Source organism: Leptosomus discolor, chromosome 2 (assembly GCF_034619465.1).
Source record: "Leptosomus discolor isolate bLepDis1 chromosome 2, bLepDis1.hap2, whole genome shotgun sequence".
NCBI classification, from domain to species: Eukaryota; Metazoa; Chordata; class Aves; order Leptosomiformes; family Leptosomidae; genus Leptosomus; species Leptosomus discolor.
Genome location: NC_141392.1, coordinates 101,524,708 through 101,540,491, shown reverse-complemented (window position 1 = coordinate 101,540,491; position 15,784 = coordinate 101,524,708). Strand labels below are relative to the sequence as shown.

The 15,784-nt window shown below is 38.7% G+C and overlaps 2 protein-coding genes across 2 annotated transcripts in view; one reads left to right on the top strand and one right to left on the bottom strand.

The window, feature by feature from the left end:
• Positions 1-8,438, bottom strand: part of ANGPT2 (angiopoietin 2) — a 42,302-nt gene extending 33,864 nt beyond the window's left edge. The window contains exon 1 of the mRNA XM_009949633.2: positions 8,154-8,438. Coding sequence (XP_009947935.2) covers positions 8,154-8,438 — 285 coding nt within the window. The remainder of the gene's footprint in view (positions 1-8,153) is intronic.
• Positions 1-15,784, top strand: part of MCPH1 (microcephalin 1) — a 126,606-nt gene that overhangs the window by 85,530 nt on the left and 25,292 nt on the right. The window lies entirely within an intron of this gene.

Below are 15,784 nucleotides of genomic sequence, written 5' to 3'. Positions count from 1 at the left end.
GGCTGTTGTTTGGACAGGGCTTAATACACTGCTCAGTCATTGTCGTACTAGAGAGTTAAAGAAGTTCCTACCATTTTTAAATGAATACAGTTTTTCTGTCTCCAAAGATGAGAACTTTTAGCTTTTCTCCCTGTCAAAAAGTTCTGCTAAGTAGAGTGATAATTAAAGATCAAATGTTTGCCTAGGGTGTTTTCATGTGATTTTGACAAATACTTCATTCAAAAAGCATACTAAAACATTGCTTCTGAAGTAACTTAAAGGTAACAGTTATGTGATTGATTATGCTGTACCACGACAGAATGCTCCAATATGCTGGGTTTGACTTCATACTGAATTACTCTGGTCCCTATGCATGCTTTAGCACGTCTCTTGAAATGCATGTAGCTATTTTCAATTTCTTGATAATTACATTATTAAAAGGTACTACAGAGTCTAAAAATTGGATGCCTCTTAAAGAATTTCAGTTGCTAACATCAAGAGAGCTGTAATGTATCAAGCAAGGCTTTTTTTTTCCTCCTTCTTGAAACTTAAATAATAAGTTGTAGCTAGCTATTCAATAAAATAGTCTGTTAAGCTTTCAGCTGTGTTACAACACAGTGATGTTAATCCCTGACCAAAATCAGAAAGTTGATATGTTGTTCCCCAGATGGTAAAGGAACCCCATATAGTTTCCCTTTTTTTTTAAGCTCCATCATGATGCTTGCGACATGAATACAAATACAAAACTGAAAAGATGTTTTTCCCCCTACAGTATTAAAGGCAGTTTGAGCAAAGTTAGGATACTTGGGTTTAACAGGAATCTCTAGAGACAGCTGAATTGGAAAGAAAGTTGCTGTCGTCTAAGAATTCTGAAGTATTTGCTCATCTAGAAAGCGAAATGTTTCACTTCTTACAGCTTCTGCGAATAATGTAACTCTGTGAAGAATACTAGATTTCCACCCATACATTTACTAACAGAGAAAGAAGTTCATCCTTCTCTTTTTAGCAGCAAGACCTTGTTATGACCTTAGTAGGCACCTGGAAGATTATTAGATAAACTGATAAAGCTTCATCTGAGCAGTATAAAGACAGCAGAAAAGTTCCTGTAGCTTCCATCTCTCTGTCCAGACAAAGCCATAATTTGCTGGAAACTGGAATGAGGACAGATATCTCCTAATCATACAAACTGCAGGATACATTTGCTGAGCTTTGTAAACTGCATCTTAATTTTAGGGTTAACCTCTTCCACAAACGGATAAAAACTAATAGGATTTGAAGTAATTATTTGGAACATAGTAGGCATTTTTAAAGAAAAAGGCATTTAAGGAGTAGTATCTTCCTAGGCAGCTTGAAAACTGACAGTGAGTGTTTGCAGAACTATTTAGGTGTGGGATTTTTTTTTTTTTTTTTAATACAAAACATGGATCTGGATTTTGTAACCTGCAGAAATCTTTAACATTTCCTCTGAGCTTGGTTTAACTTCGAATAGACTTTAGGTTCACTAAACAGTATTTGAATTATTTTCACTAGAGAATAAATACAATTCTTTTTTCCTCTGCCCCATTTCCTAGAGATATGTCTGTTAAAGGAAGTTAAATGATCACAGTATTTCCAGTTGTAAAGCACTTTTTAACCTCTCTGTGTGTGAGGTTATTTGGTTTAATTTGTTCCACTGTGGAATGTGCCATATCTCTAAGGCATTTCTAAGTATTAAATTACTGTGCTGTACTTTTTTTTTTTTTTAAGATGCTTTGCCCTATGGAATTATCTGATGCTCCTATTATTTTTTTCACCTGTAATTTATATTTGACTAGTCTGAGAAATTCAAAGACTAAAATGGCAGATAAAATTGTCTGTGCTTATTTCTGAAACTTCTTATTAGAACTCTCCTTTTCTTGAAGGTTATATTGATACTTAGGGTCCACTGGCAAACTGTTTTCTCAGTGGTTTGGCTGTTATTATCAGTGACAGACTTCCTGGGGTGCATTTGGACTACCAAAATATTTTCTGTGTATTGGCATCCTTGTTTCATATACTGGTACATACATGAAATATTTTATTCAAGAGCGATCTTCTCCCACTTTACCTTCTGCGGTCAGTATGGGTATCCTTAAAGCTCCCATCACTATCTTATTGCTAACTAGATGCCAGAACCCTTTTTCTCTGAAGTACAATTTGCATCTTCTGTCCCAGGAAGAATTTTTTATTATTATTTTATTTTTAATAATAAGGGTGGGGCAACACTGGCACAGGTCACCCAGAGAAGCTGTGGCTGCCCCCTCCCTGGCAGTGTTCAAGGCCAGGCTGGATGGGGCTTTGAGCAACCTGGTCTAGTGGGAGGTGTCCCTGCCCATGGCAGGGGGGTTGGAACTGGATGATCTTTGAAGGTCCCTTCAACCCAAACCATTCTGTGATTCTGTGATTGTCAGGATGTGGGAACGGGGACACCAAACTCTATGGAAAGGCCATCAGTCCTGATTTGACTCTTATACCTAAGCTGTTCTAACAAGCGGGAAGCATAATGTTTATCTATATATTCATATCATATTTGCAGCCTAATCCACATTACTTTCTACCTCTTGATTCTGAGGCTTACAAACTTTAGTGCCGAAGTACTATGCCAGGATGAGGGCCGTGCAGCATGCTAGCTTTTGCAACTTCTTCAGCAATGCTGATAAATTTTCTTCTTCAAGGAGGATTTTTTTTTTTCCCCCCTAAGTTTTCCATTCCTCTTTCTCTCTCTTCCAGGCTGAAGAGACAGACTGAACTTAGTCTAGGGAGCTAATTAAGAGAGGCTGAATCATCTGATGAAACTCTGGGTTTGCCAAGCTCCAGAGAAGGATCTGAGAGAGGCACCTCTCTGTTTTAGACCCTAATCTAAGACCTCACAATATGTCTTCTAAATCAGTTGGCAGCATTTTGCGTGTCTAGCCCTATACTAATGGTAATGGTGGAGGAAGACAGTTTTACTTTGCCCCCATTCTGGCTTTCAGCCAAAGCTATGTAAAATCCCATGAAACAACAGATGCAACAGGAGGGTTCTTGCATTAAAGTATGTAAAATGTTGTTAAATAAACAGTGGTTTTCTAAGCTGCCTTAGTTTACTGTAAGAACATTTGTAAATCAAATAATGTATAATGTGGTATATTTTAAAAAACACAAATACTGTAGTATGAAAAGGACAGTATAATACAGTCACTGAAGATACCAGATGTGATATTTTGAAGGTTAGAAATGGGTATCTGTCTTATAGGCAAAATTCCATTCTCAGCAATACATACGCAATAGCTTGTTTCTTGTGATTAGGAATCAAGCAAACAGTATCAGTTGTTTCCCTTGGTAAATTATGGGGACATGCAGGTTACTGAATTTGTTCATCATTAACAACAAAAAAGGATCAGTAAAAAGATAATTATAAAAAGAAACACCATTCTGAACTTCAGTCTCTGCAAAAGTTTCTAAGAGATTCTAAAGGTTATACTGTCAAGTTTTATATGTTCAGTATGCAAACAAGAACTGGAAACTGTCAATTCAAGCATCTTCAGGCTCCTTTCCTATATGTGCACTTGAAAAGAATGAGAAAAGAGAAGAAAATTAAAGCACTCAATGTCAATAATTAATGGAGAAAGTCTCCCCATTTGGTGATTAGAGCAGTCAAAGATGGTAAGTTTCTGATCATATTAAGAACAAACAAAGGACATAAAAATGTATCTTGAATGCTAGTAAGAGACTGATTCAGTAAAACAAGCCTCTGTTTATCACATTTTTTACTGAAAGCGTCTTGGAGGTGGCGAGCTCTCAACTCCAATTTTGTCTTGTAGATCTGTACAAGAAAATCTCTAGTCGTCTTTGTTGATTTTGTACAACTTCATACCTGTATCGCCAATCTGGTATTTGTGGAATGATGCAGAAATAGTCTTTACAACATAGTTTTTAAACACATGCAAAAGTGTCATTTCACATCCTTTCACAGAAATTTACCTACAGGAGATATAACAATAAACTTCATAGTCCAATCATTTAAAGTAGCGTGGAAACTTTATCTGGTAACATGTACTAATCTGAAAGTTAAAAAAGTATTTTCTTTTGGGTCCTGCCAGGACTCTATTGCTTAGCAAATACATAGTTGATAGACAGAAACAAGCATTTTTCACAATAAGTGAAAACAGATGCATTACTTAAGAAAGGAATGCAGCTCTCAATTCAGAGTCAGAATCATCTCTTGCATACTTGCACTGCACAATGTATTTGTCCTTGTCCATTGTGTGCAGATGTTTTTGGATGATGGCATGTCAGAGTATCTTTTCTTATGAGAAGTTCAATACAAGTATGACAATCATTATAACCTTTAATTTGTAATTACTCATCAAAAATTGTAAGCATTCATTCCCGTACATCTTAAAACATCTGATTTTGCGATGCTTAGGGAAGAAACATGTTTCAAAGCGACAAAGGGCTTTTAGCTTCCAGGGTATCATGACAAGAAAAAATGAATCTCAGTTCAGAGTATCCAAAGATACTTTATCTCTATCAGTAAAGGGTCCCTCTCAGTCTGCTGGGATGGTTTCAGGATGAAGTTCTGGCCTTAGGTTTAAATGTTGATTCCTGGCACAGACTTTTATTTTCTAGTCTTTTGGTCTGCTGATGGACTACAAGTAAATTAGGTATATTCCATATGCTATAATCAATTTGATCATACATTGTGTTCAGCTTTTATAATAGGAAAGACTAAGAAAGTGTGACCCATTTCTTTTACATTACCGCTTTGGACAGTCATATCTCCTGAATCATAGGATCTAGTTCATGTACTAAGAAGTAAATTCAAGTCAGCATTCAGTTATTTCAATGTCTTCATACCTGAAAAAATGCAGTTCCTTGAGTAGAAATGCCATTATCCAAATGGTAAAGCTGCCATTAATTCAGATAGAGATTTGTTTAATTGTGGAACTTAAGGGAATTGCCTGTCTTCTACGACTGTCTGAAAATTTGATGTTGTTTTTATATAAAAAAATTCCAAAGTATAAATGTAGATATGTATGTTGGCTATTAAAATTCCAGTCTTGTATCTCAGCTGTATACCAATCTGCTATCCTTTCAAATTAATTGAAAACCTTATTATTGAGAGGTTTATTCTCCCTGCCCACACAAGCATTAGGAAAAAATCTTATACCTCAGTATACAAATTGATGTCAAGGTAGGGAAAGTCAAAGGAGAAAGTTCATTTCAGGTATATTGCTGCACAGTTGATAGAGGGTTTTGGCCTTTGCTCTACAGCCTCGCTTACTGGCTTACTGCTTAACACTGGATTAGGTGGAATAGTGGTTTGTTCTAGTATGTCATCTGAACGCTTATACATAATCTACTTTTGAAAAGACATTCTCCACTTTTATGTGTGGCGTGTACAGTAGTGGCATTAGGCATTAATACAGTTCAGACCAAAAAAAAAAAAAAGCATTTTCATGAAGCAGCAATTTGTAGCAGTTGCAAAACGAAGTCTGGTCTCTGTGCAGGAGCAGATCAGAAAAGAACCTGGACCTACGTAACTCATTTTCTCCCCATTGTGTTTGTCCATTAACCAGATGAAGCGCACACTTCCCATGCTGTTCCATTCATACAGCCCAGCGTTCATTCAGAAACCAAATGTTTCCTTTAGTTGATGGATTAAAGGCAGGAGGGGGGGAGGAGTGTAAAACTGTTTTGGGATGTGCAATACTTCAGGAACAACATTTAAAGGTTAATTCACAGTAAAAGTTTGTCTTTTTTTTTTTCCTACACAACTTCTAAACAAAACAGGTGCTGCCTCTTAAATGAGCAAAAATAGCTTTTTACAAAAGCAAGACCTAAAGCAGCTTTTTGTGCAATTGCTGTGAAGTTAATGTCAGGTTATTTTTAAAATCAATCTTATACTACCCTTTCAATACAGTATAAAAAACTAAGTGAACAATTTATAATTTTTGCCCTGCCTTGACTAATCTGGCATTGTATTTTGGCAAGTTGAAATACGAACCTAGGAATGTGTATTAGTTACCTTAAAAAAACAGCAAGTAAACTCTGTAAGCAACTTTAAAGCTTATTGTTTGCTTTTCATCTTCACTTGCAAACCAGGTGTCTCTAGCAAAGCAAATCTGAGGAAAAGCTACTTTTGTTGGAGTCTCTTTGTGAGCAAAACAGATGACATAAAGAGCAGGTGTTAAAATAGTGAAAAAGGCAAACAGCAGTTATTTTACAGGATGTTTAGCTACAGAACTGCTAGGGAAAAAAATCAGGCTATTCTAAAGCATCTTATTTGGAAATCTTTGCTCAAATAAAAGAAACATTTCTCTATCTTGTAAAACAGAATCTGCCTTTTGATCCCCCAAAGAATGGGTTAGATATACTTATCCTATTCCTCTTGTAACTGATTTCCCAGGGACTGACAGGAAAAAGCATAGCTTTTACTAAATAAGGATGCTGGAATTTGCTTACTGGTTTCTGTTTACCTGATGCCACTTATGATACTGTGTTTGCCTACTTAAGTGGCATTTAGCACTGGAGTCTTGTGTGTGATTTTACTATTTATGTTAGGAAATTGCTTAGCAGCTGGGCAGATTAGACGGTTTTACTTTGTGTGTTTTTCATCCTGCATTGCACATCTGTTAATGTTGGTCTTGACAATAGGGAGTGTTGTAAATTAACAGAAAGGTAAGTAAGTATGTGGAGGGAAATATGTTTGCCTGTAAGATTAAAAAACCAAATGCTACTGAACTGACATTATTTGGGTGTTTAAATTAAGCATCCTAAACCCATAAAGACAGACTTAGAGTCCCACACTGCAGCCTTCAAGTGTATGCATTTGGGATTTAAGCTTGAGGGTTCATTTTCAGGTAGATGAAAACACTGTGCTTTCTGCTTTGGAGTGTGACTTCTGTTTCTTACACACACAAATTTCCCAGCAGGTTTCTTTGGTTATACCATGCTACTTCTGTGACTGTAACTGATGAGAGAAGGGAACCCTCATGCAAAATTATTTTGCGGTCATATAAGAACTGGCTACTTATTGGAGAGAATTGTGAATTCTCTCCTTTCGCAACAAGTATTTCTTTCGTTATGAAAAAACCCTTATGACATCACTGGGACACTTATTTGGAGATACTGCTCAGCTAAGTCCTCAAAATATTTATTGCTTAGAAGATGGGCATCTTGGTATGAAACAAACACTCATAAATGTACTATGCAATTAAACTGTACTATCACACTTTTTCAGGTACCAGTGAAATCAAGGTTTATTAAAATCAAAATCTATTGAGCTGTAAAGCATTTAGAATCAAATGAGCTTCTATAAAAGTGCGGAATAGTGATCAAGTTTATTCTCCAGTAATATTAAGAATATACGCAGTGTAAGGATTTTTTTCCGCTGTTTCAGGCATAATTGTACAAATGTTGCCACTTTGGCAATAAACATGTCATTCTCCCTTAGTTGCAATGGGGTTGCATTAAAGGACGCTATGGGGCATCTGCAACACCTTTTTCCAGAGGATTTTTTCCTTGAATATTGTACGTTTGAGTGGAAATGTTACAGGATGCAAAGGATATCCGCTAATGAGCTTTCTTGAAATTCTATCACTTCACGCAGCTAATTTCACTGCAAGTCAGCCTTGCAGCCTTTGCTCAGGATTACTGTTCTTTATCAGTGGGGCTTAACATGTTAATTTCTGCGTGCCAGTTTTGAAATCACGTTTCAAATCACATTTTTCAAACATGCCTAGGATAAAGGTACACTCTATATTCTTTAAACAAAGATTAAACAGTCTGTGTCAGTTCATTATAAATTAGTAGCTGGTTCTTTCATGTCAGAAATTTCAGACATGCTCGCAGCCCGTCTGCGGGTGTAATTACTGTTTGTCCAAGCAACTCCAATGTAGTGACAAACTTTAAAGCACGAGCTCTGCAGAACAGTGCGGTTCTCTGTTCCTTTCCAGTCAATAAAATTCTGCTCTCAGACTCCAAAACAACTTTTTGATTGAAAGGGCAGTTCAGAAATTTAGTTTAGGTAATGCATTTTGTGAATTTAGAAACTGTGAGAAGAAAGGGAAAAAACAAAAACAAAAAAAAAACAAAACAAAAAAACCAACACACCCCACAATGAACTAGATAAGAGGATGTTGTAAACAAGATTTCTAGAAAAGCTACCCTACCTTCATCAGCCACTGAGTGTTGTTTTCCATGATGCTTTCAAGCAGTTGCAGTCTTTGAACGGAATCGTCATAGTCCAGAGGCGCATCCCTCTGCACGGCGTTGGGCACGTAGGGAGCCGAGGACCGGCAGTTGTCCGCCTCGGGCAAGAGGAAGGTGTAGCTGCAGGACCCGTGCTGGACCTGGTACTGCTTCTTGCCCACCGTCTCCATGCTCTTACTAAAGGAGTTGTATCCCGAGGCTAAGAAAACGCTGCAGCCCAAAAAGAAGTAGCCAGTCAGCTGCATTTTAGTTCCCGCGGTACCCCGGCGGACCCGCAGCGCTTCACCGCGCCCGCGGCAGCCCGGAGCTAGAGAACCTGCGCGGCCGCCCGGCGACCGGCTGCCATGTGCCGCCGGGCCGGGCTGGGCCGGGCCGCCTGTCCCGGCTGGGGGCCGCCTGTCCCGGCTGGGGGCCGCCCCCCACCGCCCTGCCCTGCCCTGCCCTGCCCTGCCCCGCGCTGGCCGCCGCCGAGAACCCCGCGGGCAGCCCCTGGGAGCGGGGGGGGGATCCGGCCGCGGTTCCCGGCCCGGCCGCGTCCCGGCCCTTATATGAGAAGTTGCCGCGGCGGGCAGACCTGCGGAGCGGGGCCGCTCCTCCCTCCCTCCCTGCCGGCCCCGCCGGGGCCTTCCTGCGGGGGGGCGCGGGGAGCGCCCAGGGAGGAGCCGGCGGCGAGGGGACCCCTGCGGGCTCCTGCGGCGCGGCTCCGGTGGGGAGTTTCCTAGGCGGAGCGGTCAGTTCCGATATCCTCCAGCATCGCGTCTATAGATCGTTTGGGGGGGTAATCAGTTTTAAACGCTGTCCAAAAAAAAAAAAAAAAAGTTCCTGGGCTGCTTCGGTCTTCTGAAAGAATTATTTTTTTTTAGTGTGCTGAACCCAGATGTAATTTCGTTTGTGTTCGATGCATCGTGTAATTACAGAGAAAGGCACTGTCCTAAGCGTACAAAAGCAGCCTTGGGCATGTGCTTGCAAAGACAAGAAGAGAGGGGGTTTAATTAACAGTTTTCAGTATTTTACGGAATCTCGGAGATGAATACTCATTTTTAGGCACCCTTTTCAAGAGTTAAGCGTTTTCAAGCTTTGAAAGGCTTTTTTGTCTGTATGGAATGGGTAACTTTGGAAGTGCTAACTTAACAGGAGTCACAAATGACCAGTCAGCTGGGAGAGGGCAGGACTGCCCAGGCACAGGGGCAGGAGGGCACACGCCTCGGGAGGTGGCATGGCTGAAGGGCGGTTACCCTGTCAGCTCCTGCTGGGCCAATTCTGTGCTCTTAGAAGTAGGAAATACCCGTAAAAGGTGAGGGGAACTCCAATGAAGTAAGGATTTGAAATGTATATGTAAGAGTAACAAAGGGCTTCCCCCTACTTCCAACTCCCATGTTCTCTGCAATGATCAGTGGTCTTCGACAAGCAGAAAATTACTAACCAACTTACCGAACCCTGGGAAAGAGGCGATTCCATAGAAATTTTTGGAAAAGTTTCCTTCTGTGTTTTAGAAAATGTCATCTTGAAACCAGCACGATAGAATACTGACTCCTGAAGACAAACTGCCTGAGTGCTTTGCTAGGTCTGGATCTGGAAGCTACAGATTTTTCTTAATTAAAATAAACAAAGAGAATGCCATGCTAGTCAAACTAACATTAATTACTAACGAACGATTCTCTTATAGGAGGAAAATTCCAGCGTGCCTTAGGATCTCTTAAGACAGACTTTCTTACACAACTTGCTCTATTTCATATAGTGTGTTAATATGGCTTTTACTGTTTAAATCATGGAAGTTGTGTTCAGGGGTTGTCATAAATAGTTGTAGCAGCTAAAATGCATGCCTTGCATTGTTGGAAGCTGTTGGGATTTCTTTACAAACCACATAGTTACCTCTGGAAAGGAAAATCTCTAGAATTCAAGTCTGGAGACTTCCAGAAAGGTTCTAATTATACTTGGACTGTGACCTGTGGAACCAATTTGTCAGATTTTTTTTCCTGTGGAGTATTCATCTGCCACTGTTCATCCTTCCCGCCAGAGGAAATGGAGGAGGAATATGTCTGGAACTTGGGATATGGTCAAGATTATTTTCTACATAGTTGGGAGGTTGGCATATAAATCATGCATTCTCCATCCCTTCAACTTTGTACTGCAATAGCAAAGCAAATTAATCTGACAGCTACCTGCATTGTCAATGAAGTTTCAATAGCTTTTTGTATACTGATTTCTACTTTTCAGTCTATGGAAGTCTTTGGAAGAATGCTTAATTTCGTGTGAATAACAGTCTTTTGCAAGGTAGTTGAGAAACCTACTGTTATGCAATGAAGACAGCATGTAGGATTAGATTTATACACTAGGCTGTGTGAAGTATTTCTAGCATTCTAACCAGCCATTCAAATTTAATATTTTCTTTTATTTGAGTATTTTTAATTAATTTGCTAAGTTAAATGAGAATTTCCTGTTATGACTTGTAATTGTCCTTAAATTGATCTGTTCCCTGATTTCTTTTCCTCTCACAGCTGGCCCGAAAAAATATGAAAATAAGATTGCTCCAGCCCTGAAAGTATCTGTCTCACAATGAGGAAGAACTGGAGGATAATCTTAATTTTTCTGATTATATTTTAATGGGGTATTTTTAATCCTTTAGTTAGATATTAAAGGTAAAGATGAGACTGACCAGTGTAGTCTTTTAGAAGTTTTCCTTTTAATTATTAGGCCGCTACTCAAGGGACTGTACCTATATAAAAGACAAGATTTAAGGGATGATGAGAATTCATTGGACAGGATCTCCATGAAAGGCTTGATTAAATCAATAGTTTTTGAATTGCTATGAAGCTCGCCATCTGTATGCCACGCTAGTGAGTTAGATCACCAACGTAATCCAGCAGTTCAGTTTTGCTGGCGTTTTGAGGAGAGACTGGAGTGTCTTTAAAGGTTTGAACTGGAGTCTGTTTTCCTTTAGGAAAGGCCGATGCATGACCCCGGGAGGCCCTGGAGCCATAATGGGGCCAGGAGCAAAACTGAACTTGGAGGCTGCCTAACAAGGCTTGCTGTATCTTGGACCTCCACTAGGGAGAACTGTGGTTGTATGAATACTGGAAAGAGAAACTAGTTCACCTTTTACTGGTTTTTTGTGGGTTTTTTTTTTTGGGGTTGGGGTTTTTTTTTTGAATGAATGAATGAATGAATGGCCAGTTGCTATGGCAGCTGTCAGCAGTTCAGGGAAAAGGTACGGAAAGTGGAGATGGTATTCTGAGAAGTGACAACAAATTACTAATGGAAGACTCTTGCCAGCACAGCAGGCACCACCACTTAGCTGCTCTGTTGTGCTTCTCATCTAACTCCTGGGGGCTCACCATGGTAATGTTTTCCCCAGCTTTTCCTTGATAATTCCAGGCTGTAGGGGCAATAACTGGAATACAGCCCCCAACACACACACATGCACAACGGAAGGAGGATTTTGTTCTTTCCCCATCTGGGTCCAATGGACACATGTTGCTTTAATGAAGAGCTCTTTCCCACTGCCCAGGAAAGTTAGTGAGTGTTCACCTTGCCAACAAAATAAATATACGTCCCTTTAACCCTTCACTACAGGATAGTGCTGTATTTGGTGCATCTTTTGGAGCATTTGATTGTGATCCTTCACCCTTTCTATCCCTTTGGGAGCAGCTTTCCCAGCTGTGGAGGAGGAAGTGGTCTCCTCTGCCTCCCCAGGGAGTCAAAGCCAGTCAGAGTTCAGAGGGAAAGAAAGTAGTAACAGCTAAACTTAGAAAACTGGTGTGAAAAGTAAGGCAAGTTAAGTACATTTTTGTCCTTGAAAACCGAGGAGGAGGAAGGAAGATGCCTGAATACAGCCTTTTTACTGAGCCTCAGAGGCATAATAACAAGTCTGCTTGCAGGGCAGGGCTTATTCCAGAAAAGCTGAATGACAGAGAAGGTCTGTCTCCCGTCAATTATGAGAAGGAACATCTCATTGTTAGACATCTTGAAGTAGGAAGGAATGTAAATAATTTGGCGTGGGATCTTGTAGATGCCAGTATGAAATTGAGTAAAAAGTTGTAATTCAGCTTCCTGTCCGTGTTTCTTCCTTGTTCGTTGTTCTCTTCATCTTTTATTTCTGCTGTTGATACGTGTGGTACGTTTATTCTGCAAACTGAAATATAGCTGCTTAGTCTGTGATTTCCTGCTTGCTTTATAGCTGAGTGTATATACTGTTTGACATAAAATAGCAAATAGTGGCTTGGTATATTTAAAGTACAAATTAGATATTTCCCTTTTTAGAAAGAAGATACCCACTCTACAGAACTCACCTTATAAGAAGAGCTGAAATGTGTATTTTGTCAAAACTAAACATTTAGAACATTTTGCCAGATGTGTTGCAGGCAATTTCCTTTCCTGAGAAACAGTAAATTCCCTTACTCAGCCAATCCTGTTTTTATTCAATACAGCATATGACTAAGTTGCTTTGAGAGAGATGCCTGAATACCACTAACATTATCATTCCAATTATCATTTTACTTACAGCTGCACAGCTTCTGTTCGACAGGAAAATACAGAGATCTTGTGAGATCTCTGATAGAAAAGGAAGCGTAAAAGTTTTTGAGGTAATATAAGAAAATGTTGACTTGGCTTTAGTCTGCTATCTGCAGACTTTGCCACCTAAAACTTTCAAGATGTTGATTTAGTAGATAAGCAAGTTCTCATTTCAGCAGTTTTCTTGTTATAGCAACGGAAAAATACGTGATGAAATATGTGCCAAATACAGGCAGAACAATGTAAACAAGTAGTTTTTGGTGCTGGATTCTTATGGGGATATTTGATCTACATATATAAATGACAATGCTGTAGTGTGAGAATATGGAACTTCAAAATCAAATCTGAGATGAAAAGTTATCTGAAACTTGGACTAAATTAATGAAGTATTTTATATATTCCTGGTATTTACATTCCTCACATTTTGACACTCAATGTGAAGTCCCCACCTTTGGTTCCTGGTACTTTAATATTAGTTCATGGTAGTTCCATTTTCTGGCTTCAAAATATTTTCTTTCACTGGGAGTATTTTAGCATGTTTCTCAGGAACAAATGTCAACAAGGACAAGACTCATGAACTCGTAACTTAAAAAACAGGGAACAGGATCTTGGACCCTACTAGATTTTTAGTCTGCTGAAAATCTTATCTGTTTTGAGATCTTAAACTCTCTTTGAAAGAGAGGAGTGCCAGATTATTATGTTTTCTCATAAGCCAAAACAAGTTATTTTCATCAAGACCCGTAGTTCAGTTCTTAGCACCTCTAAAATTAGTGGTGATATCTTATCAGTCGTTCCTCCTTTCCCCACCATTTGCCTATTATCCTTTTTATTTGGTACTTCTCCACCTCTCCATCTCACCAGTCTCTCCAGACTTCTTCAACAAAATGTCAGCATTCCCCTCAATTTCTCAGCTGCTGCTTATTTCTAATCACTCAGAACATCTGGTGTAACGTCTTCTGAATTCATAGTCATCTTTATGTTCCATTTCTGACGTTCCCTCACGTCTCCTTTGAGTGCCCTTGCTTTCAAGGGAGAGCATTTGCCCAGTAATCCTCATATTGTACTTTTGCTGAAGGGACAAGAGATCAATAATCTGATCCACTGAAAATTTCAGTTACCACTCTGTCTCGGTGACTCACTCTGTTTGTTCCCGTCTTGCCTTCAAACATCCAATCCATCATTTCAGTACATGGTATTTTTCCTAGATGTCACGCCATTAGTGGAAGCGTAATGCGGCTGAAACCAGACTTTGTATCTTCCCTTGGAAATGCTTGCCATGCTAGCGGCTTTTTCTCTTTCACAGTTGGTACTGCCACCGTCCTTTAATGCATTTAAATCTACAATCTGCAAGTTATGTTCATATCCCTTTGTTTCTTTGGTATTTTTTTCTCTCACTTTTTTGATGCCATGCTTTCATTAACACCTCCAAAATCCCTCTGTTGATCCTCATCATCAACACACTGAATTTTATAACATATTCTGTCTGGCTCCTCCATAACATTTGAAATGTGACTTGCTTATGAAGCTTATTATATTAGTTCTGCCTCTCTTAGTAAATTACATCCAACTTTATTTTCGTAAGAATTGTTAGACAGCTGTCAGAGCTTCACACAAGTAGATCTTTTACTTAATTGCTTCTGCTTTTTTTTTCATTTTTGGAAGCTCTAAATTCAGCACCTCTCCTACCAAATATGTCAGCTTTATGGCTTACTTTGTAGGGACTGACTGGATTTGCTTTCTTGGACTGTCTTTGTTAAACTTGGGATGTCTTTACTCAGTTAATGTGATATTTAATGTGACCATATTTTCCACTTATAGACTTATTTTAATATCCCACTTTTGTTACGTAACATCTGCTTAAGGCTTTTTGACTGAGATTATATTAACATTAAAAGAAATTATATATTTATATAGATACATACTCACATCTGTTTATACGTATATGCTTAGTATGTTGTGGATGCCACTGTACCTAAAATATAATTGATCACATATAATTTAGATTGCGACTTTATGATACCACATCCTGAGTAATGACAATAACATGAATGAGTGTTTTTTGAAATTCCTGTCATTATCACTTCCACATTCCTTCTTATATGCAAAATGCTTCTTAGTTTTTACTGTTTGATTACTTTTATAATGATTTACTTTATCAATTCAAATTTTCAAGGGTTATCTAAGGTGGAATATCTATAAAACTGTAGTCTGTACACATAATGTGTATGCATGCAATCTGAGAAGATTCTCACAGTGCATTCATGAAGTTCCTATTTGTAGGACAGATGGTAGTTTCTTTCACTGTGAGCATTTTTTAATAATGAATGTTATTTTAATCTTTGAAAGACGAATCGTACAGAAGTAGGAATTGCATCTCAGGATTATGAAGAAGAGTTTCTAGATGTACTTCCTCCTTAACATTTTTATATTGTTTGGCTATAGTGCCCAAAGGCTGTTCTTATTCTCTTCAGAGTAACATGACAACAGCAAACTTTAGCTGGTAACAAGTGTAATTACATCTTAAACTCCAATAGCATGAGTTCCAAATTAACATGGAATTTACAGCTAATGTTAAGGATCTTACAGTTGGACTGCTGGATATCTTTGACAGTGTTAAGTGCTGTGCCTCGTCTGTCTCCCATACTGGGCAAAACACAATACCGCACTTGTTTAAACAAGTCACCATCAGTTTGAAATGGAATGAAATAACTTGCACGCTAATACGTAGCAGCTAGCTCTGGAAAGGCTGTTTTTAAAAGTGGCTTCCATAGCACGTGCTTATTTACTTTTTATTAGTGAATTATATCTGAAAAAAATTAACAGATATTCTTACTCTATATGCTCATAGACTGTTTATATGCTTTTTGAAAAATGTCTTTCTAATTACAGTTTTGTGCATTTGGACAATTTAAACCTAAAATCTTTATGTAAGGTTTTGACTTCTGTTGTATTACGTGAATGTCATATTCTGTTGATGTGAAAAGGCAGCAGACTCTGAAAGAATCCAGAAGGCTTTTGGAAAATGAGAAATCTGCCTTACTGACATCTTAAAGAAAAATGCATATGCCATTCGTTTAAA